The sequence below is a fragment of the Balaenoptera physalus genome, assembly GCF_965194825.1.
Source record: "Balaenoptera physalus genome assembly, chromosome: 10".
Lineage (NCBI taxonomy): Eukaryota > Metazoa > Chordata > Mammalia > Artiodactyla > Balaenopteridae > Balaenoptera > Balaenoptera physalus.
Window position 1 is genome coordinate 57704959 of NC_138889.1, and position 26819 is coordinate 57731777.

At 37.6% G+C, this 26819-nt stretch overlaps 1 protein-coding gene across 2 annotated transcripts in view; it reads left to right on the plus strand.

Moving 5' to 3' along the window:
• Positions 1 to 26819, plus strand: part of RSF1 (remodeling and spacing factor 1) — a 179515-nt gene that overhangs the window by 37059 nt on the left and 115637 nt on the right. For both annotated transcript variants that reach the window (XM_082410310.1, XM_082410311.1), the window contains one exon: positions 7240 to 7331. In XM_082410310.1, coding sequence (XP_082266436.1) covers positions 7240 to 7331 — 92 coding nt within the window. Of the gene's footprint in view, positions 1 to 7239; positions 7332 to 26819 lie in introns of those variants that run through there.

Consider the following 26819-nt stretch of genomic DNA (forward strand, 5'->3'; position numbering starts at 1 on the left):
TTTTAAAGAATACCTAGTTGAAATATTAAGTGCAGGCTTTTAAGTGCAATATGAACATTTGAAATGATGAAGAGTATGAGAAATAAGACATGGTACACATAAATTTATTTAACTTTATTATTAAATGTCTGTGTATATGTTGCCTTTCTAAATCATGACTAATCAAGCAAAAAGTCGTGGTTTCTGCTTTTAAAAATGAACAAATCAATAGGAATCACATAGAAGACAGATATATATAGTAGTTACTTTCTCAGATTAAGGATTGGTGAAGGTGCTTGTTAGAAAATATTTTAAAAATTTTGAAATTTTCTAGATTTTGCAGTTTTCCTTGAGGGTACTTCTCTAAATCTCCACTGCTCCCACCTTAATCCAAGCCATCATTATCTCTTGCCTGAAGTATGGCACTAGCCTCCTAGTTAGTCTAGTCGTATTCCCCACTTATACAAAATTAGAAAGTTGTATAATGAAGTTTCACATGCTCATCACCTAGGTTCAGTGAAATTTTGTAATTTTGTTTCATCTGTAACTTCATCTGTCCTCTGCTGCTTAGGTTGTTATGAAGCAGATCCTAGACACAGAATGATCTTTAAAAACTTAGATCAGGAAACTTTCCTAAATTCCTCCCTTGATTTCTCATTACACTCAAAATATAATCAGAACTCTTTACACGGACCTCAAGGCTTTATAAGATATGACCTTTGCTTACTTCTTCAGTGGCATCTTTTACCATTTTTCTCTTTCCTGACACACTGGAAGCTTTTAGCTGCTTCAGGTCTTCTCTACAGGCATTTCCTTGTGCCTGGCATGTTCTTCCCTTCCTTGGCTTGGTTGGCTGCTGCTTTTCATTCTTTTTTTTATTAGAGAGGCTTTCGCTGATGGTTTTATCCTGTATAAAAATGTTTACCTAAAATGTTAGCAGTTGGTGCATTTAGGTGAAGGGTGTACTAGTCTTTCAACCTTTCACTAGATTTAAAATTATTGGAGGAAAAGATCCCTCCTCTTCCTTAAATACTATGATATCATTATTTCTTTCTTTTAAAATTTGTTTTGGGTCTTTCTTTCCTTCCTTCCCTACCCATCCCCCCACCCCCCATGATTATTAAATTGAGTAGAGAGAAAAGAGAGAAGGGAAATAGAATTATCTGATTAGAGTTGGAGGCGTATGTTATTGGAAGCCATTGCCTCAAGTACCTCAGATTCCCTCTGCCAGGATGCTGTTTGTCAAGTACATATAAGGAAAGAGTAACCCTTTAAAGACTGACTGATGTGAGGGTGGCTCACATCATCTTATCTAGAGGTCTTTCCTCCCCATAAACATCTACCTTCTCCTTCAGGAAGAGGTGCTGAATGCTGGTTATTAGAGCCTCCAGCCATACTGATGTTTATAGTAGTACACTGATTACTTTCTTTGTAGCAGAGTTGTTTTCACGGCTTTGGTTCTGAAATAATCTGAGCCATGTTTGGTGTGTTTCTTTACCTATATGGGAATAGCAGTATGATTCTAAATGAAACCCAAAACCTAAATGGAGCATTAGAAACCTCTTGGTTTGCCTGCTTACATAACACCTATTCTTGGATTTTTTTTTCCATTATGGTAATAATGGAAAGTTGAGCTTAGTGATTTATATTACACTTACCTGGCATCTCGCATCTGTAAACTATACCTTTTCAGATAATGACCTAAGTTATAGTTCATAGTCTTGAGCCTTTTTTTTTTTTTTTTTTTTGCTTTTCTGAAAACTTAAGATGATTGATTAAATGAACTTTTTGCCAATAAGGTTTATAAAAACATAATAGTTATTTCAAGGATCAAGTGGACTGTGGGACCAGTGTCATTATGGTTAAAAACTGTGCTCCCCCAACAGAGTTTGTAAAAACTGACAGTAAGTAAAAGCTTTTTGTAAGCTTATACTTAAATCCCTGTATCTGAAATCAGTGTTCTTTTATCAATGGCCTACATAAAATCAACTGTTTTGTGATTCTAAGTGTATCTCTGCTTACAACCATAGAGGAAGTTTAAGTAAAAGACTTCATTGAGAAATGAGAGGAATTATGTCATTTAGTTATTATGAGCAGCTGTAAATTTCTACCATTAAAAAAGCAGAATTGTGCGTAATAAAACTAGAATTGCGGAAGCAGCAGCATTCTTAAGGCTTGGTGCTGGAAAGATGCTTAGAAAAATGTAAAACTATAGAACATCTTTGGGTGATTGGATCAGTAATACATTCTGGGATCCTACCACTTACTGCTGTTTCATACCTGCATCATTTTGGCAGGCCCTTCATGAATTCACAGAGCACCTGACCTTTTCTTCTGCTTCAGAATCTTTCACCTTCTTGAGGCCTTTTGAAAGAAACGGGTCTGTTAAAGGTTATATATCAAACCTGTCATGTGAAAAGGTAGAGATCTTGGTTCAATTGGGACAAAACCTGTAATTTTCAGAATGACATGAAGTTGGTTAATAGATAATTCTTAGAAGGAAGTTAATAATTACCTAATGTTCTCGAAATGAAATTATTTAGGAAATGTTCCAGGTGATAAATAAGTGAATTTATAGATCGTCAGTGCGTGTCATAGACAATGATCATGTATTTTAAAAATATGATTGATGTTTTATAGCTGCACTGCCCCAAACCCTAGCCACTTGCCACATGTGGCTGTTTAAGTTAATTAAAGATTAGTAAAATTAAAAGTCTAGTTCCTTAGCTTTATTGGCCACATATCAAGTGCTAAATAGTCACATGTAGCTAATGGCTACTGTTTTGAAAAGTGCAGATATAGACAGCACTGTTTTAGAGAATGCAAAGTATGGGAATTGTAATATTTTCAATTTAACTTTTCTATTGAAGTTTTTATCTGTTTCTTATTGACTGGCAAGATATTAAGAGCTACAAGTGTCCATAAGGTTATTAGCCTGTCAGTTCTATTTGTAACAAAAAAAATAAGTAAATTGGATGTTAACTAGGCATATTGTGGTGATCATTTTGCAGTATTTACAAATATCAAGTCATTATGTTGTACACCTGAAACTAAATATAGTGTTATATGTCAGTTGTATCACCAAAAAAAAAAAAAATTAAGTAAATTGTTAGTAAATTGTGGGTTCTAAATTTTAGTTTTAAATGTGCTAGCTGTGTGTGATCCAGTACAGTAGCCAGTAACCAGTAGCCGTATGTGGCTCTTGAGCACTTGAAATATGGCTAGGGTGAATTGAGATATGCTGTAAGGGTAAAATGATATATTTTGAATACTAAGTATCACCCAAAAAGTGTACAGTGGATGAAGACGGTCAAAAGGTACAAACTTTCAGTTATAAAGGGAGGTAATATACAGAATGGTGACTGCAGTTAATAATAGTGTACGGCATATTTGAAAGTTGCTAATCAAGGAGATCTTAAAAGTTCTCATAAAAAAAAAATTTCTAACTATGTATGGTGGTGGGTGTTAACTAGACTTATTGTGGTGATCATTTTGCAGTGTATACAAATATTAAATCATTATGTTGTACACCTGAAAGTAATACTGTCATAGGTCAATGATGTATAATTTTAATTGAGGTATAAATTTAAAAAATAAGTAAAATGTCTAAAAAATATAAAAGTCTGAAATTTTAAATGCTGATAGTATGTTTGAAATAACATTGAGATATATAGTGCTAAATAACATAAATTGTTAAAATTAATTTTGACCTTTTTTTTTTACTTTTATGAGTGAACTACTAGAAAATTTGAAATTATGTGGCTCGTTTTATATTTTTATTGGATAGTACTGTGTAAGAGCCAATACTCTAATAAGGAAATCTACTTCTACATGCCTAAATCAAGAATGACTATATTTGCAAAGTGGGATGAAAAACATATTTATTGCATATATTTACTTTTGTCCTCTTGGATTTTTAAAAATAGTACCAATTGCATCAATACTTTTTGTGATTTCATTTGTCTGTGATGTGGAGGATATGCATAAAACACAGGTGCAGAGGTTTTACCTAACTGATAAATGAGTGATGCAGATAATATGAATACTTTGGCCATTCCAAGGACGAAGATGTTGCTGGAATCATTGGAAAGCCATCTCAGAGACTTTTAGGGCTTTTATTGACCAGACATTAAGAGATGAATATGATTCAAGTGGCAGAAAACAGTAAACTGGAGCGCTTGAATAAAAGCCCAGAAAGGTTGTATACTGGGTATGCTTAGGGGATAGTGAACAGGCCAGAATGGCTTGAATCAAGCATTTCAGTGCAGGAGTAAGAGGGAAGGATTGGAGAGTTAGGTTGAAACTGAATATTGGGACTCTTTGGCTAGGGTAAGGAATCTAGATGAGTTTATATAAGTATTTAGGAGCCATCAAAGATATTTATGAACTGGGAAGTGACATGAAAGCAGTATTTTTTTTTTTAAAGATTGGTTTGGTTACAGGAGAGTATCCATACCTGTTTTGAGAGAAGTGAGAAGGTGCAATGATATCGTAGAGAAATTGGGGGAGATAGGGAGCAGGTTTGAGATGTAGGAAGGTAGAATCATTAAGACTACTGTGTTTGGGGAAAAGGAAAAAGGAGAAATTGAAAGTGACCTTGGTTCCCCAAATGTTGTGACAGAAGTGAAAATAAAGGTATTTTAGTTTTGTATAATGTTTTCTTTTTTTATTATTATTAATTTATATATTTTTGGCTGCATTGGGTCTTTGTTGCTGCGCGTGGGCTTTCTCTAGTTGCGGCGAGCAGGGGCTACTCTTTGTTGTGGTGTGCAGGGTTCTCATTGCGGTGGCTTTTCTTGTTGTGGAGCAGGGGCTCTAGGCACGCGGGCTCAGTAGTTGTGGCTTGTGGGCTCTAGAGCGCAGGCTCAGTAGTTGTGGCGCATGGGCTTAGTTGCTCTGCAGCATGTGGGATCTTCCTGGACCAGGGCTCGAACCCGTGTCCCCTGCATTGGCAGGTGGATTCTTAACCACTGCGCCACCAGGGAAGCCCTGTATAATGTTTTCTGTTTTTAAAACTGTGAGATAGCCAGTTCAACCCTTTATTACAGACGAGGAATTTGAGAGTCATTGTTTAAAGAACTTGACCAGAATCATGGTCTCCTTGTCTTAAGTAGTAGAGCTGAGAACTGAGCCCAGGTCTTTTTCTTCCTGATGTATTGTCATTGGCATCTACTCAGTTGCCTATGTCAGTGCCTCAGTTTTTCTTGATGCTTTCACTTTGCTCAGTCAGTCAGTCCCTAAGTTTTATTATTTGTTTCCTAAACATAACTCAAATCTCCCCACTTCTCTTGGTACCACCTCTGCCTTAGTTCATGTTACTCCCATCTTTCTGGATTGATATTTTCCTGAATTTATATCTAGTCTCTACCCTGCACACTACCTCCTAAAACAAATAAGCAAATAAAAGCTGTTTTCCTACAGTTCAGTTTTTGAGATCTTCCTAAATTATAGAGCACTCTCTTGCTTAAACTTTTTAATAAAATGTAAACTTTGTAGCCTGTTCTTACAAGATTCTTCATGATCATACCCCTTTTCTGAGTGCTCCCAGTTCCATGCTCACTTTGTTTTTCAGCCTTTTGTGTCTGCTGTTACTTTCATAAGCAGTGTCCTTTCCCCCTTTTCTCCACTCCACCCTCAATCCCATGTATTCTGGTCTTGGCTTAGTTTAATTGTCTGTTTACTCGTCTGTAATCATCCCTCCCGTGCTTCTTTCCTTTACCTCCAACTCACCCACCATTTACCGTCCCCCTCCCCGCCCCAGAGACGACTCCCTTAAGTAGGCTCGTTAAAGGTAGAGGCTATTTCTTGCTTACTAATAGTGGGCCCACAGAAATTTGTTGAATAGTGAAATGTTTTTATGCTTCAGGGTCATTTCAAGTTAGAAGTGGCTTTAGTGGAGAGTAAAGAATCTGAAAGAATGAATAAAAAAAATTAGTCCATCACTTCCCAACCTGTACTTCAGAGCACTTGTATACTACAATGTATTGTGTGTTTCACAGAAAAAGATTCCATGATCAAATATATTAGGGAATGCTGCAGATTATATCCAAGATAGGGATATAAGACTATTTATATAAGACTAATCAATTAAGGCTTCAGGAAGCTCTGTGGTAAAAATAAATATATATTTTCCTAATGTATTTGATTATGGAAACTTTTTAGATAGTATAAATGTAATTTCTCTTAGGTTACTAGCAGTATTTAGTATTTGGGAAATGCTAAATGTGTGTGTCCTTTATTTCCCTCCGGTCTAATTAATACAGTTATACCATATAATCAGATGATGCCCAAGGGATATTTGGAGGAACTCTGGTTGTTTACAGTTGGAAGAGAAAACTTGAGGGAAGATACAGCTGTCTTCAAATATTTGAAGGTTCCAATAAAAGAGAGATTGAAAGTATTTTCTTTGAAACTAGAGAATAAGGGCAAGAAACAGGGGAGGAAGGTGTAGGGAGGCAGATTTTTTACTTTGTATAAGGGTAACTTTCTAATAATTAGAATTTTGGAAGGTTAAGTAAATTTTCTGTCCCTGTAGGTTGTCAAGCAGAGACTTACAGGGATGCTGTAGAGGAGTTCAGCACACTAGAGAACGGATAGATCAGAAGAGTAGTTTTCTTCAACAGCTTGAAAACCACTTAGACTCGGTTTCTGAGATATCTGTCTATTTGGAATTTATATTTGTTGATTCCTTTCTAATTCTGTGAATCTGTGTCTTGGTCTGCAATCTCAGTCAAGAAACCAAATATGTGGTATGAGAAACACAGTAGAAATTTTAGTTGTATAGTTAAGTGCTTTTACTTTATGGTATTTTGTATAGACTTTATTTTTTAGAGCAGTTTTAGATTCACAAAAAAAATTGAGCACAAAGTATAGAGAGTTCACATATACCCTCTTTCTCCACGCTTGTACAACCTCTCTCACTGTCCACATCCCACACTACTATGGTACATTTGTTGAAATTGATGAACCTACATTAACACATTATTATCACCCAAAAGTCTACAGTTTACATTTGAGTTCACTCTTAATTGTTGATGTTTTGAAAGAAAACATGAATATTCTTGTTCATGTTTAAAAAAGTAGTTTTCAGTTATTTCTTGCCCTAGTTTAGTCTTTTCTGATTCAGAGTTCTAAAAGATAACTAAATCAACATCTATTTTGAAAAAGTATTCAGCATTGGAGAAAGTTCTTTTTTTATGATCCTAAATGTTTACAAATGTTTTATTTTGCTGGCTAACAGTATTTTTTCTTCCTTTTAAGTACCTAAAGAATTGGTGGAGCTCCATTTGAAGTTGATGAGGAAGATTGGCAAATCTGTTACAGCAGATAGATGGGAAAAATATTTGATCAAGGTAAATATTTGTAAATCACCTTCTCTATATTCTATCTAGCATAAATCGATGTTATGTTTCATAATATGCTCTGATTTTTAAAATGGTCTCCTAAAAGTTGCAAAATATGACTCAGAAATCTATATGATTACTACTGGTATGTGATTCTTTTTTACAGCTACTAAGCAATAGTCTAGAGTCCCAAAGGTAGATTTCAGAGGTGTTATCTTTTGTACCAAACACTGTGCTCAGAACTTCTCATGTTTTCTCTCAGTTTCTTTCATGATTTCTTAAAATCGTCCTGATCAACTCAATTAAGATACAGATAAGACCCAACAAAGTTGTCATTTTTCTTTGAGATCACATAGTATGTGTAGACAGAGCCAAAATTTGTCTTTTACTTAAAAAGTAAAATGTCCAAAGACCTTTAGGTCAGTATGGAAGGCTTCTAAGTTAACAGTAGGCCAAACCTATCCTTAATGAGAACGACCTGGGTAATCAGAAAATGATTGCTTTAGGATAAACCCTATTAAGGGCACGACCATTCAGGAAAAATTTTCTGGATGGAATTGCATCCGAACTTTTGAGATCGGGGGTGATATTTTGAACTCTAACATACTAGAATATTAGGTTATATTTTCAGGCGATTGAAAAACTGTGTAATTTTCTTATCATCTTTTTAAAAATGTATGTTTATGTATACATGTATTTTCATATCTGCTTTTGCAAGGGTGTGTATATGATTGTAGAGTGCTATGAAAAGAGGAACCATCAGGGAACAAGAGTTGCTTGTTCTTATCATAAAAAATCACATGTGCTGTTCCAGTTATCTTTGCTGTGTAACACACCACTCTAAATTAAGTGACATAAAACAATAATCATTTTAATCAGCTCAGTGACTCTCTGGGTTGGGAATTTGGAAAGGTCACTTTCACTGTACTCTGTTGGTTGAAGCAACCACAGTTCTCCCCAGATTCAGGGAGAGGAGGCATAGACCTGAATGCTCAGCAAGTGGTAGGAGTGTCTTAACTTTTGAAAAGCCCAATATGAGATATATTTCAATATTTTTGCACAATTGAAGCCCTGGAAAGTTGGCTCAGCATTTCAAAAATCTGATGCTGTGTGATTTTCTAAAAGCCTTGATTAACTAATATTTAATTAAATCTCTGAACTATATTAAACTGTGGATAATAAATGAGCAAATTTTTAACTGTTTAAAGTCCTTTTAAAAATACCAGTGGGGCGGGGGGTGGATACCAGTGAAGTTGCTGCTTTGCCTTTAACAAAGTATTTATTAACAATCTAGGTCTGGACCTTAAAAAGAGATGCTGGAATTTCAAGACAGTAGTTTTTAACATAACATTTTAAAGGGTGTAGTTGTTTGTAAATCTGTTTATTAAAGTGGGTTTGTTTGTTTTTTATATGTTCTGAGAACTGAGGTAGAAATATCTTGTATACTAATCTCAACTCTACTGTTAACAAAATTTGGGTCCATGGATAATCTGCTTTTGCCCCCTTGTATCTCAGTTTCTTTATAAAATGTGAGAATTGAGACAAGATGATTTTATAAACCCCTTCAGTTTTACGGTCATAACTACAGGTTCTAGCTCAGTATTTTTGAATTGAGATACATTCACATAACATAACATTTGCCCTTTGAAAGTGTACAATTCAGTGTTTTTAGTATATTCACAAGGTTGTGCAACCATCACCAGTATCCAAACCAGAACATTTTCATTGCCCCCAGAAGAAACCTCATACCCATTAGCAATTACTTCCCTTTCCCCCAGTCCCCCAGTCCTTAGCAACCACTGATCTGTTTTCTGACTCTATGGATTTGCCTATAATGGAGGTTTCATATAAATGGAATCACAATTTGTAGCCTTTGTGTCTGGCTTCTTTCACTTAGCATAATATTTTCAAGGTTCATCTGTGTTGTAGCATGTATCAGAACTTTGTTCGTTTTTATGCTTGAATAATATTCCCTTGTGTGGATAATATTACATTTTATTTATCTGCTTATCAGTTTATGATATTTGCCTTGTTTCCACCTTTTGGCTATTAACAAATAGTATTGCTATGAACATTTGTGTACAGATTTTTGGGTAGACAGGTGATTCAATTTTTTGAGTATATATTTAGGGTAGAATTGCTGGGTTATATGGTAATTCTTTGTTTAACTTTTTGAGGAACTGCCAGACTGTTTCCAAAACAGCTCCAACGTTTTATATTTCCCCTAGGAACCTATGAGGGTTCCAACTTTTCCACATCCCACCTTACCAACACTTATTATTGACTGATTGATTTTAGCCCTCCCAATGGGGATGAAGTACTATCTCATTATGGTTTTGCTTTGCATTTTCCTTATGATTAAAGGATGTTGAACCTTCTTCTCATGGGCTTGTTGGACTTTGTATCTTCTTTGGAAAAATGTCTGTTCACATCCTTGTCCATTTTTTAATTGGTTGTCTTCTTGTTTTTAAAGTTTTTTATATATTCTGCATACTAGACCCTTACCAGATATATGCTTTGCAAATATTTTCTCCCATTATGTGTGTTGTCTTTTCAGTTTCTCTGTAATATCTTTTGATGCATAGAAGTTTTCATTTTGATTAAGTCCAATATTTTTCTAATGTGGCTAGTGCTTTGGTGTCATATATAAGAAACCATTGCCCAAGCCAGGTCATGAAGATTTAATCCTATATTTTGTTTTAAGAGTTTGTAGTTTTAGTTCTTAAATTTAGACCTATAACCCATTTAATTTTTGAATATACTCTCAGATAGGAGTCCAACTATATTCTTTGCACATAGATATCCATTTGTTCTATTACCATTTGTAAAAAAAAATTATTCTTTCCCCCACTGGATTGCCTTGACATCCTTGTAGAAAGTCAATTGACCATAAATGTGAGAGTTTATTTCTGAAGTTTTCATTCTGTTGACTTACATGTTGTTATTTATGCTGGTACCATATAGTCTTGATTACTGCAGCTTTGTGGTAAATTTTGAAATAGTTCATCTTTTCCAAAATTGTTTTGGCTGTTCTGCATCACTTTCATTTCCTTACGAGTTTGAGAATCAGCTTATCAGTATCTGCAAAAATGCCAGTTAGGATTTGCATAGGGATTGTATATAATCTATAGATAAATTTGGGGAGTATTGGCTTCTTAACAGTAGTAAGTTTTCTGATCCATGAAAACAGGATGTCTTTCAAAATATGTAGGTCTTTAATTCCTTTCAAAAATGTTTTGTAGTTTTCTGACTCTGGTCTTATACTTTTCTTCAGTTTATTCCTTAGTATGTTGCTGTTTTTGATGGTATTGTAAATGGAATTTTCTTAATTTCATTTTCATATCATTCATTGCTATTGTGTAATAATATGACTAATGATTGTATGTTGATCTTGTATGTTGCAACTTTGCCAAACTCATTATTAGCTCAAATAGCTTTTTTTGTGAATTCTTAAGATTTTCTATGTACAAGATTATGTCATCTGCAAACATAGATAGGTTTACTTCCCCCTTTTCAATTTGGATACCCTTTATTTCTTTTTCTTGCATAATTGCTCTACTGGAACCTCTGGTACACTGTTGAATAGAAATGGTGAGAGCAGACATCCTTGTCATGTTCCTGATCCTAGGGGGAAAGTTTTCAGCCTTTCAACTTTTAGTATGGTGTTATTTGAGGGTTTTTCATTGATGTCCTTTATCAGGTTGAGGAAATTCTCTTCTTTTCCTAGTTTGTTTAGTATTTTTATCATGAAAGCTGTTGGATTTTGTCAGATGTTTTTTCTGCATCTATTGAGTTAACCACGTGAATTTTCTCCTTTATTCTATTAATGTGGTGTATTACATTGATTAATTTTCATATGTTGAAACCTTGCAAGCCTGTAACCAATCCCACTTGGTCATGGTCCGTAATCATTTTTATCTGTTGCTAGATTTGGTTTGTTAATTTATTTTTGAGGATTTTTGTGCCTACGTTCATAAGGGATATCTGTATTTTTTTTTTTTTTTTCTTGAGGTGTCTTTGTCTGGTTTTGGTATCTGGGTAATGCTGGCCTCATGTTGAATTGAGAAGTGTTTCCTCTGCTTTTATTTTTTTGCAAGTGTTTGTGAGATATTTATTAGAATTTAGCAGGGAAGCCAGGTGCACTTGGGCTTTTCTTTGTTGAAAATTTTTTGTTTGTTTGTTTATTCAGTCTCTTTAATTGTCATTGATTTATTCAGATTTGTGTTTCTCCTTGTGTCAAGTTCAGTAGTTTGTGCCTTTCTAGGAAATTGTCCATTTTATTAGCTTATCTAATTTATTGGCATACAGTTGTTCATAGTATTCACTTATAATTCTTTTTACTTCTGCAAAGTCAGTAGTAATGTTCCTTCTTTCTTTCCTCATTTTACTGATTTAGTGTTCTCTTTTTTCCTGGTCAGTCTAGTTAGAGGATTGTAAAATTTTATCTTTTTAAGGACCAACTTGTGGTTTAATTGAATTTCTGTTTTTCTTTTTTTAAATTAATGCTTTTTGGCCACGTTGGGTCTTTGTTGCTCTGCACTGGCTTTCTCTAGTGCAGTGAGTGGGGGCTACTCTTCGTTGTGGTGTGCGGGCTTCTCATCACGGTGGCTTTTCTTGTTGCAGAGCACGGGGCTCTAGGCGCGTAGGCTTCAGTAGTTGTGGCTCGCGGGCTCTAGAGTGCGGGCTCAGTAGTTGTAGCGCACCAGCTTAGTTGCTCTGCGACATGTGGGATCTTCCCGGACCAGGGCTCTAACCTGTGTCCCCAGCATTGGCAGGTGGACTCTTAACCACTGCGCCACCAGGGAAGTCACTGCTCTTCTTTTTTAACGTGGAAGTTTAGTTTATTAATTTGAGGTATTCCTCTTTTTCAATATAGGCATTTTCAGCTATTCCATCTAATCCCTGCTAAGTTACATTTCATAAATTAGTATGTTCTCTTTTGTTTTCATTCATTTCTAAGTATTTTCTCTTTCCCCTTGTGATTTCTTTTTTGACCCATTGGTTATTTAGTAGTGTGTTGTTTCCACATGTTTGTGAATTTCACCAATTTTTTTCCTGTTTTTGATTTCTAATTTCATTCCATTGTGTAGGAGAACATACTTTGTTTGATTTTGATCCCTCTAGTTTTGTTGAGACTTTTTTTGCCCTTATTTAACATATATTATGTCCTTCTTCAATATTAAAAAATAATTTTTCTACTTAGATATTTATAGAGATTTGCTAACTTCATATGTATATTTACAGTCCTTTTTTTCCTGTTTTTTAAGACGTTCACTGCCCTGTAAATACACTCTTATGTATAAATATGTATTTTTCCCTTATCTTTTTTGATATGCTAAAGTCTCTACTATTTTAGTAAAGAACTATAAACTCTCCATTAACTCTTTATTTCCCTTCAGCTGCCACAGCTGCTCTTCTTCCCCTTTATATTAGTTATCTATTGCTTTCATGGCAACTTACCCCCAAACTAAGCAGCTTAAAACAATGAACTTCAAACATTTATTATCTCATAATTTTTGTGTGTTAGGAATCTGGCTCAGTGTCTGTCATTAGGCTGTATGTAGTCAAGCTGTCAGCTTGCCTTGCAGTTTTCTCTGAAGGCTCAACTGGAAGAGGATCCACTTCCAAGCTCAGTCACGTAGCTGTTGACAAGTTTGGGTTCCTTGTCATGGCTTCTTCATAAGGCAGCTTAAAATATTGCAACAGAGCCAGTCAGTGAGACAGAGTGCCTGAGATGGAACTCATGGTCTTTTTGTAGCCAGATCTTGGAAATGACGTACTATCACCTTTGCCATATTTTGTTTGTTAGAATGAAATCACTAGATTTGGCTCATAACAAAAGGGGGTGGGGTGAAGGAACAAGGGAGGGAGCGACATAAGGGGAATGAATACCAGGAGGTGAAGATCATTATGGGCCACGAAGAAGCTATCTATCTTACAAACCTCTTGAAATAATTTTCTTTATTTGCTAGTCTGTTTCTTTACCTCCCATTCACTCCTTAGTCCATTGAAAATTTCCCCTTCTGCATAATTCCATTCCAGTAAAATTTCTTTTTCAGTTCAAGCGTTTGAACAGTGTCCCTTATTACTAAATTCAAGTGACACTATTTATTACATATCTTCCCAGTTTCTCTACATGTTCTTTCCTTCAGACATTCTTCTTTTGCCTTCTTTCCTACAGTACTTCCCTGGTTTTCTTTCTATCCCTAGTAGTCTCCTTTGCCAGATCTTTCTTTTTATCTAAGCTCCTGAAGGTTTTTGTACTACAGAGTTTTGTTTTAGACCCTCCTCTAGTCTCATTTTATATACTCTCTGTGGATGATCTTATTTATTCCCATGGCTTTAAACCCCATATGCCAATGAGTCATATTTTCATCCTGAATCTTCTTAGTTCCAAGGCCAGTATACTCAATTACATAGTGAACATCTTTACTCAAAAAATAAAGTGAATCTGTGTCAGTGTAGAGACTAAACTTCTGTAACAAAATTACTCCAAAATATAATTGCTTAAATAAGCAATAACTTGGGACTTCCCAGGTGGTCCAGTGGTTAAGACTCTGAGCTCCCAATGCAGGGGCCACAGGTCTGATCTGTGGTCGGGGAACTAAGATCCTGCATGCCATATAGCGCGGCCAAAAAGGAAGAAAAAAAAAGCAAGTTTATTTCTCTCTATCATAACAATGACTGGTCTAGACTCTTGAGACAGTTGTGTTCCATGAGGTTATTCAGAGACCCAGGTTTCTTTTATTTCACTGTTGTACCCTAGGACATTTTGCTTTTCTGTGTTGTACAACGTACTTCATCCTCAGAAAGGAGAAAGAAAGTAAGTTCAGGGCATGCAGTTTTCTTTTAATAAGTGAAGCAGAAGTTGCATATGTTACTTCTGTTATTCCATTAGAAACAACACAGTCGCATGGTTATACCTATTCGTAAAAGAGGTTAGAAAATGTCAGGTCTTCTTTAGTGGCCACAAACTCAGGAAAATGGAACAGGGTGGCCAGATTTGTGTGCAACAACTGCAAAATATTTGGTTCCCTTCCCTTTGGGAGGACTACACATCCCCCTGCTGGTAAATTCAGGCATGGCCATGTGATTTGGCTTTGGTCGGTGAGATGAAGGAAAAGTGGTATGTTAGTTACACTTTCGGGAAAAAGCTTTAAGAGTAATGTATATTCTCCATGTGCTTTATCCCTTTGCTATGATGACTGATAATTTTCTAGATAAATGCTGCTCATTTGGGGGTGAAGATAATGTGCAGCAGAGCCACTACCAACCTGTTATCACGATACAGTGTAGCCCAGGAATAAACTTTGTTGCTGTAAACCTAGGTGTTCAGCAAACTATTTCTTAAAGGGTAAGATTGTAAATATTTTAGGCTTGTGGTCCTTATATTCTCTTTCACAACTACAATTTCTAAATAAATGGATATGGCTGTGTTGCAGTAAAACTTTATCTACAAAAACAAGCACTCAGTCTGTGGGCCAGAGTTTGCCACCCATTGTTGTAAATCATTGAGATTTGGGGGTCCTTTGTTACTGCAGCATAACCCTAGTATCCTGACTGATACACTTGGTTAAATAGAATCAGTACCACGTACTTACTCAAACCAGAAATCTAAGTATCATCCTTGATTCCTTTTTCATTTCCCAAACTAAATCTTGGCCTCTCTCTCTGAACTGTTCATTTTAACAGATGAAGATATTAAGAACCAAAGAGAGATAACTTATTCTTGGCCATGTATCCAAGTTAGTAAAAGACAACCAGAACTTGGATAGATCTGCTACATTTATAGTATTTTTTTTTTTAATAGTCTAGAGTTTATTGTTCCTTGACTTGGTAAATGGTACTATTATATATTCAGAGCTGCTGGTCATTCTGGACTTCACATCAACCAAGCCCTGTTTGATTTAGCCTTCTAAATCTCTCTCAACTCAGTATACTCAACCCTCTTTGTTTCTACCCTGCTTGCAGTCATTGTCTCTCACCTGGATTAATGTGGGAACTGCAGATTGGTTTCCATGTGTATTTCAGTTACCACAGTGAAAATGGTAAAGCGAAAATCTGAATGATCTTTCTCTTCTGTTTTAAGCCCTTAACTATGGCTCCTTGTTGTCTTTTGAATGGAAAATACATTTTTTAACATGGGAACAAAGTTTTTTATGTGATGGTCCTTGGTATTTTTTCTCTGGATTCTTTTCTTGCTATTCTCTTTACCACATCAGTATGTACTGTGTGGTAGTATATACAGTACAGTAGTTCTACCATGAGGAAATACTTTTGGTTTCCAGAATGGTCATGCTGTTTCTTGCTCCTTGCTTTTTTGTGTATAACTAAAGTAGGCCTTGCCCTTCAATCTCATCTTATCACCTCGTTTTATTTCATTCATAGAACGAAAAATCCCAAGTTTATCATTTAAGTCTGTCTCCTCCACAAAAACCAAATCTCAGTGAGGGCAAGGATTTTTATCAATCTCTACTATATTCTTAGCACCTGAACCAGTGCCTAACACATAGCGATTGCTCAGTCAATATTTGTTGAATCAATAATTGGGTAAATGAATGAACACTCTCCTAGCAGAAGCCAGCCACATGAGTGTGTTTGTGTATGTATGTATGTCCGTGTGTGTGTCTCTGTCTGCTCGCTGTTCCCCTGCTCCTGCTCCACACCCCCCCACACACACACATTAAAATGCAAGTTCTTTGAAATCAGGGAAGTGTGCATATTTTTCAGTGTTTTCATCTAATATTATGCCTTGCTAATTGTAGGTACTCAAGCATGTTAAAAGGATACTATTATGAGATACCAATTTTTAGCGCCTATTATTTTAGTTCTTCTGAGAGTACTTTTTTTTTTTAAGCATCTTTATTGGAGTATAATTGCTTTACAGTGTTGCGTTAGTTTCTGATGTATAACAAAGTGAATCAGCTATATGCGTACGTATATCCCCATATCCCCTCCCTCTTGCGTCTCCCTCCGACCCTCCCTATCCCACTCCTCTAGGTGGTCGCAAAGCACCGAGCTGATCTCCCTGTGCTACGCAGGTGCTTCCCACTAGCTATCTATTTTACATTTGGTAGTGTATATATGTCCATGCCACTCTGTCACTTCATCCCAGCTTACCCTTCCCCCTCCGCGTGTCCTCAGGTCCATTCTCTACGTCTGTGTCTTTATTCCTGCCCTGCCCCTAGTTTCATCAGAACCATTTTTTTTTTAGATTCCATTTATATGTGTTACCATACAGTATTTGTTTTTCTCTTTCTGACTGAACTTCACTCTGTATGACAGACTCTAGGTCCATCCACTTCACTACAAATAACTCAGTTTCATGTCTTTTTATGGCTGAGTAATATTCCATTGTATATATGTGCCACATCTTTATCCATTAATCTGTCGATGCACACTTAGGCTGCTTCCGTGTCCTGTTACTGTAAATAGTGCTGCAGTGAACATTGTGGTACATGACTCTTTTTGAATTATGGTTTTCTCAGGGTATATGCCCAGTAGTAGGATTGCTGGGTCATATGGTAGTTCTGTTTTTAGTTTTGTAAGGAACCTCCATACTGTTCTGCATAGTGGCTGTATCAATTTACATCCCCACCAACAGTGTAGCAGGGTTCCCTTTTCTCCACACCCTCTCCAGCATTTGTTTGTAGATTTTCTGATGATGGCCATTCCGACCAGTGTGAGATGATACCTCATTGTAGGTTTGATTTGCATTTCTCTAATGATTGGTGACGTTGAGCATCTTTTCATGTGTTTGTTGGCAATCTGTATATCTTCTTTGGAAAAACGTCTGTTTAGCTCTTCAGCCCATTTTTGGATTGGGTTGTTTGCTTTTTTCATATTGAGCTGCATGAGCTGCTTGTATATTTTGGAGATTAATCTTTTGTCACTTGCTTTGTTTGCAAATATTTTCTCCCATTCTGAGGTTTGTCTTTTTGTCTTGTTTATGGTTTTCTACGCTGTACAAAAGCTTTTAAATTTCATTAGGTCCCATTTGTTTATTTTTGTTTTAATTTCCATTTCTCTAGGAGGTGGGTCAAAAAGGATCTTGCTGTGTTTTATGTCATAGAGTGGTCTGCCTATGTTTTCCTCTAAGAGTTTTATAGTGTCTGGCCTTACATTTAGGTCCTTAATCCATCTGGAGTTTATTTTTGTGTATGGTGCTAGGGAATGTTCTAATTTCATTCTTCTACATGTAACTGTCCAGTTTCCCAGCAGCACTTATTGAAGAGGCTGTCCTTCCTCCATTGTGTACTCTTGCCTACTTTATCTCAAAGATAAGGTGACCGTATGTGCGTGGGTTTATCTCTGGGCTTTCTATCCCGTTCCATTGATCTATATTTCTGTTTTGTGCCAGTACCATGTTGTCTTGACTACTGTAGGTTTGTAGTATAGTCTGAAGTCAGGGAGTCTGATTGCTCCAGCTCTGTTTTTTCCCCTCAAGACTGCTTTGGCTATTCAGGGTTTTTTGGGTCTCCATACAAATTTTAAGATTTTTTTGTTGTAGTTTTGTAAAAAATGCCATTGGTAATTTGATAAGGATTGCATTGACTCTGTAGATTGCTTTGGGTAGTAGAGTCATTTTCACAATGTTGATTCTTCCAATCCAAGAACATGGTATATCTCTCCATCTGTTGGTATCATCTTTAATTTCTTTCATCAGTGTCTTATAGTTTTCTACATACAGGTCTTTTGTTTCCCTAGGTAGGTTTATTCCTAGGTATTTTATTCTTTTTGTTGCAGTGGTAAATGGGAGTGTTTCCTTAATTTCTCTTTCAGATTTTTCATCATTAGTGTATAGGAATGCAAGAGATTTCTGTGCATTAATTTTGTATACTGCTACTTTACCAAATTCATTGGTTAGCTCTAGTAGTTTTCTGGTGGCATCTTTCGGATTCTCTATGTATACTATCATGTCATCTGCAAACAGTGACAGTTTTACTTCTTTTCCAAGTTGTATACCTTTTATCTTTTTTTCTTCTCTGATTGCTGTGGCTAGGACTTCCATAACTATGTTGAATAATAGTGGTGAGAGTGGACATCCTTGTTTTGTTCCTGATCTTAGAGGAAATGATTTCAGTTTTTCACCTTTGAGAATGATGTTTGCTGTTGGTGTGTCATATATGGCCTTTATTATGTTGAGGTAGGTTCCCTCTATGCCCACTTTCTGGAGAGTTTTTATCATAAATGGGTGTTGAATTTTGTCAGAAGCTTTTTCTGCATCTATTGAGATGATCATATGGTTTTTCTACTTCAGTTTGTTAATATGGTGTATCACATTGATTGATTTGCGTACACTGAAGAATCCTTGCATTCCTGGGAAAAACCCCACTTGATCATGGTGTATGATCCTTTTAATGTGTTGCTGGATTCTGTTTGCTAGTATTTTGTTGAGGATTTTTGCATCTATATTCATCAGTTATATTGGTCTGTAATTTTCTTTTTTTTTGAGTATCTTTTTCTGGTTTTGTTATCAGGGTGATGGTGGCCTCATCGAATGAGTTTGGGAGTATTTCTCCCTCTGCTATATTTTGGAAGAGTTTGAGAAGGATAGGTGTTAGCTCTTCTCTAAATGTTTGATAGAATTCACCTGTGAAGCCATCTGGTCCTGGGCTTTTGTTTCTTGGAAGATTTTTAATCACAGTTTCAATTTCAGTGCTTGTGATTGGTCTGTTTATATTTTCTATTTCTTCCTGGTTCCGTCTCAGAAGGTTGTGCTTTTCTAAGAATTTGTCCATTTCTTCCAGGTTGTCCATTTTATTGGCATATAATTGCTTGTAATAGTCTCTCATGATCCTTTGTACTTCTGCAGTGTCAGTTGTTACTTCTCCTTTTTCATTTCTAATTCTATTGATTTCAGTCTTCTCCCTTTTTTTCTTGATGAATCTGGCTAATGGTTTATCAATTTTGTTTATCTTCTCAAAGAACCAGCTTTTAGTTTTATTGCTCTTTGCTATCGTTTCCTTCATTTCTTTTTTATTTATTTCTTATCTGATGTTTATGATTTCTTTCCTTCTGCTAACTTTGGGTTTTGTTTGTTCTTCTTTCTCTAGTTCCTTTAGGTGTAAGGTTAGATTGTTTATTTGAGGTATTTCTTGTTACTTGACGTAGGACTGTATAGCTATAAACTTCCCTCCTAGATAGAACTGCTTTTGCTGCATCCCATTGGTTTTGGATCGTTGTGTTTTTCATTGTCATTTGGCTCTAGGTGTTTTTTGATTTCCTCTTTGATTTTTTCAGTGATCTTTTGGTTATTTACTAACATATTATTTAGCCTCTATGTGTTTGTGTTTTTTACGTTTTTTTCCCTGTAATTTATTTCTAATCTTATAGTGTTGTGGTCAGAAAAGATGCTTGATATGATTGTAATTTTCTTAAATTTACTGAGGCTTGATTTGTGACCCAAGATGTGATCTGTCCTGGAGAATGTTCCGTGAGCGCTTGAGAACAAAGTGTAATCTGCTGTTTTTGGATGGAATGTCCTATAAATATCAGCTAAATCTATCTGGTCTATTGTGTCATTTAAAGCTTGTGTTTCCTTATTAATTTTCTGTTTGGATGCTCTGTCCACTGGTGAAAGTGGGGTGTTGAAGTCCCCCACTATTATTGTGTTACTTTCAATTTCCTCTTTTATAGCTGTTAGCAGTTGCCTTATGTATTGAGGTGCTCCTATGTTGGGTGCATATATATTTATAATTGTTATATCTTCTTCTTGGGTTGATCCCTTGATCATTAGGTAGTGTCCTTCCTTGTCTCTTGTAACATTCTTTATTTTAAAGTCTATTTTATCTGATATGAGTATTGCTACTCCAGCTTTCTTTTGATTTCCATTTGCATCGAGTATCTTTTTCCATTGCCCCACTTTCAGTCTGTATGTGTCCCTAGGTCTGAAGTGGGTGTCTTGTAGACAGCATATATATGGGTCTTGTTTTTGTATCCATTCAGTGAGCCTGTGTCTTTTGGTTGGAACATTTAATCCATTCACGTTTAAGGTAATTATCGACATGTATGTTCCTATTACCATTTTCTTAATTGTTTTGGGTTTGTTTTTGTAGGTCCTTTTCTTTTCTTGTGTTTCCCACTTAGAGAAGTTCTTTTAGCCTTTTTTGCAGAGCTGGTTTGGTGGTGCTGAATTCTCTTAGCTTTTCCTTGCCTGTAAAGCTTTTGATTTCTCCACCGAAACTGAATGAGATCCGTGCCAGGTAGAGTAGTCTTGGCTGTAGGTTCTTCCCTTTCATCACTTTAAGTATGTCCTGCCACTTCTTTCTGGCTTGTAGAGTTTCTGCTGAGAAGTCAGCTGTTAACCTTATGGGAGTTCTCTTGTATGTTATTTGTCTTTTTTCCTTTGCTGCTTTCAATAATTTTTCTTTGTCTTTAATTTTTGCCAATTTGATTACTATGTGTTTTGGCGTATTTCTCCTTGGGTTTATCCTGTGTGGGACTCTGTGTGCTTCCTGGACTTGGGTGGCTATTTCCTTTCCCATGTTAGGGAAGTTTTCGACTCGTCTCTTCATATATTTTCTCTGGTCCTTTCTCTGTCTCTTCTCCTTCTGGGACCCCTATAATGCGAATGTTGTTGCGTTTAATGTTGTCCCAGAGGTGTCTTAGGCTGTCTTCATTTCTTTTCATCCTTTTATCTTTATTCTGTTCCGCAGCAGTGAATTCCACCATTCTGTCTTCCAGGTCACTTATCCGTTCTTCTGCTTCAGTTATTCTGCTATTGATTCCTTCTAGTGTAGTTTTCATTTCAGTTATTGTATTGTTCATCTCTGCTTGTTTGTTCTTTAATTCTTCTAGGTCTTTGGTAAACATTTCTTGCATCTTTTCGATCTTTGCCTCCATTCTTTTTCCGAGGTCCTGGATCATCTTTACTATCATTATTCTGAATTCTTTTTCTGGAAGGTTGCCTATCTCCACTTCATTTAATTGTTTTTCTGGGGTTTTATCTTGTTCCTTCACCTGGTATATAGCCCTTTGTCTTTTCATCTTGTCTGTCTTTCTGTGAATGTGGTTTTTGTTCCACAGGCTGCAGGATTGTAGTTCTTCTTGCTTCTGCTGTCTGCCCTGTGTTGGATGAGGCTATCTAAGAGGCTTGTGCAAGTTTCCTGATGGGAGGGACTGGTGGTGGCTAGAGGTGTTTCTTGGTCTGGTGGGCAGAGCTGTGTAAAACTTTAATCCGCTTGTCTGCTGATGGGTGGGGCTGGGTTCCCTCCCTGTTGTTTGTTTGGCCTGAGGCAGTCCAACACTGGAGCCTACCTGGGCTCTTTGGTGGGGCTAATGGCGGACTCTGGGAGGGCTTATGCCAAGGAGTACTTCCCAGAACTTCTGCTGCCAGTGTCCTTGTCCTCTCGGTGAGACACAGCCACCCCCCGCCTCTGCAGGAGACCCTCCACAACTAGCAGGTACGTCTGGCTAAGTCTCCTATGGGGTCACTGCTCCTTCCCCTGGGGGTCCTGATGTGCACACTAGTTTGTGTGTGCCCTCGAAGAGTGGAGTCCCTGTTTCCCCCAGTCCTGTCGAAGTCCTGCAATCAAATCCCACTAGCCTTCAAAGTCTGATTCTCTAGGAATTCCTCCTCCCGTTGCTGGACCGCCGGGTTGGGAAGCCCGCTGTGTGGCTCAGAACCTTCTGTCCAGTGGGTGGACTTCTGTGGTAGAAGTGTTCTCCAGTTTGTGAGTCACCCACCCAGCAGTTATGGGATTTGATTTTATTGTGATTGTGCCTCTCCTACCGCCTCATTGTGGCTTCTCCTTTGTCTTTGGATGTGGGGTATCTTTTTTGGTGAGTTCCAGTGTCTTCCTGTCGATGACTGTTCAGCAGTTAGTTGTGTTTCTGGTGCTCTTACAAGAGGGAGTGAGAGCACATCCTTCTACTCCACCATCTTGAGCCAAATCCTCATTCTTTTTTCTTTATTCTGCTCCCTGGCAGTTATTTCTACCATTTTATCTTCCAACTCACTTATCCGTTCTTCTGCTTCAGTTATTCTGTTGTTGATTCCTTCTAGAGTATTTTTAATTTCAGTAATTGTGTGGTTCATCACTGTTTGTCTGCTCTTTAGTTCCTCTAGATCCTTGTTAAATGTTTCTTGCATTTTCTGCATTTTGTTTCCGAGATTTTGGATCCTCTTTACTATCATTACTCTGAATTCTTTTTGGGGTCGGTTACCTGTTTTGTCTTCATTTATTTAGTCTTGTAGGTTTTTACCTTGCTGCTTCGTCTGCAACATATTTTTTGTCTTTTTATTTTATTTTATTTTTTTGATGGGTGGTGCTGTATTCCTGTCTTACTGGTTGTTTGGCCTGAGACATGCAGCACTGGAGTTTGCAGGCAGTTGGATAGAGCTGGTTCTTGGTGCTGAGATGAGGACCTCCCGGAGGCCTCACTCCAATTAATATTCCCTGGGGTCTGAGGTTCTCTGTTAGTCCAGCGGTTTGGATTTGGAGCTCTCACCACAGGAGTTTGGGCCCGACCTCCGGACTGGGTACCAAGATCCTTCAAGCTTCGTGGCGCGGTAAAAAGAAAAAAAAAAAAAAGTAAGAAAAAAAGCAGCACAATATCAAAGAATAAAAAACAAAATAAAATTAGAAAGATAAAAAATATATTAGGAAAAATAAAACTGTAATTGAAGCAATCTCAGCAAGGTAAAATAAAACTATGACAGAAAAAAGAAAAAAAAGTGGGGGTTCGGTGGGGAAACAAGCCAAAAGGAGAGATCACTAACAAAGTATAAAGAATAAAATAAAATTACAAAAATAAGAGACTTACTAGGAAAAATAAAAATATAAATGAATCAACAACAGTGAATCACCAAGGTAAAACAGAACCCCAATCTAAAAGGAAAAAAGAAAAGAAAAAAGAAAAGAGCCTTGGCTATGGGGGTGGAGTTTAGGCAGGGGGTGGAACTTAGGCAGAGGTGTGGTTTAGGCTGGGGCAAGACCTAGGCAGTTGGTGGCGTGACATTTGAGCGTGGGGCAGGGCCTCTGTCTAGGACCTGTGCAGAAGGGGAGAGGCAGCAGGTTGAAAGGAGGGCCTCTCGAGTGTGGGGTTCCGGAGTTTGGAGGTAGGGCCCTGAGTGAGTGTGTGTGGGTGGGGTTTAGTCCCAGCGCATTGGAGGCGGTCTCCGAGTGTAGAGGTAGGGCCCTGGGTGGGGGTTTAGGGCGAGGCTTGGGCTCTGTGTTTCAGGAGGGAGGTTCCGACGGCAGAGGATGAGGCCCAGGAGCCCAACAGGCTCCCCGGTGCCTAAGTGGATTGGGAAAGCACTGGCCCCATTCCGTACCCTTTCTTCTTGCCCTTTCCCCACCGTCTCCCCCAGGGTCTCCCCTGTGGCCACTGGATCCCTAACTGTGGGTGGGTCCCGCTGGGTGTAGGAACTCCTTCCCTCCCCCAGCCACCCTTCAGGGATGCTGGTCCCAAAGTCCGTCCTTTACTTTTGCTCCCCCTTCCCTCCCTCCCACTCTCTCAGGACCCGCTCTGCTGGAGGGGGCCTAGGTGGGCAGAGGATCAGGCCCGGGATCTCAACAGGTTCCTGGGGTCCAAGTGGACAGGGGAAACCTGGCCACGCTCCCTTTTTATCCTCTGCCCTCCCAGTGGTCCCCCAATTTCCCCCTTCATGCGTGGGATCCCTTCCCCTCCCCCAGCGACCCTTCGGGGCAACAGTCCTGTCCCATCTCCACTTCTCCCCCTTCACTACCCCCACGCCCCATGTCCTACCCGGTCGCTGGGGGTTCCTCCCGTCCCCTTAGGTGTCCATGGTTCCCCACTGGAGCCTGGTAGGTGCCCTGGTTGTGTGGAGATTCGAATTCCATGTCCTCGTAGTACACCATCTTGACTCCGCCCCCTTAAGGGTACTTTTATACTTTTAGCTTTCTTTGATGCCAGCAAAACTTTAACACATTTGTCTTAAAGAATCCCACTGTTCCTAATTCAGGTGGCCCTAAGGTCTAGGTTAGAAAAGCTAAGGTTGAGAGACATTACACATTACATGTGTCCTTGTACTAACTTGTATTCATTTGCGAGTCAGAAATTGCTCTTGGATTTCCTCAGTTTGGAGGACTTTGTGGTATTCCCATGAAATGAGGTTAGAAAAAGGTTTCCCACAGCCTCTTTTTATTTTTAATATTAAAAAATGTAACATATTTCCATACAAATAACCCAATGAAAGTTTAGTATTAGTTGTTTTGTTTGTTTGTTTTTTTATACTGCAGGTTCTTATTAGGCATCAGTTTTATACACATCAGTGTATACATGTCAATCCCAATCGCCCAATTCAGCACACCACCATCCCCACCCCACCGCAGTTTTCCCCCCGTGGTGTCCATATGTCCATTCTCTACATCTGTGTCTCAACTTCTGCCCTGCAAACCGGCTCATATGTACCATTTTTCTAGGTTCCACATACATGCATTAATATACGATATTTGTTTTTCTCTTTCTGACTTACTTCACTCTGTATGACAGTCTCTAGATCCATCCACTTCTCAACAAATGACTCAATTTCGTTCCTTTTTATGCCTGAGTAATATTCCATTGTATATATGTACCACATCTTCTTTATCCATTCGTCTGTTGATGGGCATTTAGGTTGCTTCCATGACCTGGCTATTGTAAATAGTGCTGCAATGAACATTCGGGTGCATGTGTCTTTGTGAATTACGGTTTTCTCTGGGTATATGCCCAGTAGTGGGATTGCAGGGTCATATGGTAATTCTATTTTTAGTTTTTTAAGGAACCTCCATATTGTTCTCCATAGTGGCTGTATCAATTTACATTCCCACCAACAGTGCAAGAGGGTTCCCTTTTCTCCACACCCTCTCCAGCATTTGTTGTTTGTAGATTTTCTGATGATGCCCATTGTAACAGAAGTGAGGTGATACCTCATTGTAGTTTTGATTTGCATTCTCTAATAATTAGTGATGTTGAGCATCTTTTCATGTGCTTCGTGGCCGTCTGTATGTCTTCTTTGGAGAAATGTCTATTTAGGTCTTCTTCCCATTTTTGGATTGGGGTGTTTGTTTCTTTAATATTGAGCTGAATGAGCTGTTTATATATTTTGGAGATTAATCCTTTGTCCATTGATTCGTTTGCAAATATTTTCTCCCATTCTGAGGGTTGTCTTTTCGTCTTGTTTATGGTTTCCTTTGCTGTGCAAAAGCTTTGAAGTTTCATTAGGTCCCATTTGTTTATTTCTGTTTTTATTTCCATTACTCTCGGAGGTGGATCAAAAAAGATCTTGCTGTGATTTATGTCAAAGAGTGTTCTTCCTATGTTTTCCTCTAAGAGTTTTATAGTGTCCGGTCTTACATTTAGGTCTCAAATCCATTTTGAGTTTATTTTTGTGTATGGTATTAGGGAGTATTCTAATTTCATTCTTTTACATGTAGCTGTCCAGTTTTCCCAGCACCACTTATTGAAGAGACTGTCTTTTTTCCATTGTATATCTTTGCCTCCTTTGTCATAGATTAGTTGACCATAGGTGCGTGGGTTAATCTCTGGGCTTTCTATCGTGTTCCATTGATCTATGTTTCTGTTTTGGTGCCAGTACCATATTGTCTTGATTACTGTAGCTTTGTAGTATAGTCTGAAGTCAGGGAGTCTGATTCCTCCAGCTCCATTTTTTTGCCTCAAGACTGCTTTGGCTATTCGGGGTCTTTTTTGTCTCCATACAAATTTTAAGATGATTTGTTCTAGCTCCGTAAAAAATGCCATTGGTAATTTGATAGGGATTGCATTGAATCTGTAGATTGCTTTGGGTAGTATACTCATTTTCACAATGTTGATTCTTCCAATCCAAGAACATGGTATATCTTTCCATCTGTTGGTATCATCTTTAATTTCTTTCATCAGTGTCTTATAGTTTTCTGCATACAGGTCTTTTGTCTCCCTAGGTAGGTTTATTCCTAGGTATTTTATTCTTTTTGTTGCAGTGGTAAATGGGAGTGTTTCCATAATTTCTCTTTCAGATTTTTCATCATTAGTGTATAGGAATGCAAGAGATTTCTGTGCATTAATTTTGTATCCTGCAACGTTACCATATTCATTAATTAGCTCTAGCAGTTTTCTGGTGGCAGTTGTAGGATTCTCTATGTATAGTATCATGTCATCCGCAAACAGTGACAGTTTTACTTCTTCTTTTCCAATTTGTATTCCTTTTATTTCTTTTTCTTCTCTGATTGCCGTGGCTAGGACTTCCAGAACTATGTTGAATAATAGTGGTGAGAGTGGACATCCTTGTCTCGTTCCTGATCTTAGAGGAAATGCTTTCAGTTTTTCACCATTGAGAATGATGTTTGCTGTGGGTTTGTCATATATGGCCTTTATTATGTTGAGGTAGGTTCCCTCTATGCCCACTTTCTGGAGAGTTTTTATCATAAATGGGTGTTGAATTTTATCAAAAGCTTTTTCTGCATCTATTGAGATGATCATATGGTTTTTATTCTTCAATTTGTTAATATGGTGTATCACATTGATTGATTTGCGTATATTGAAGAATCCTTG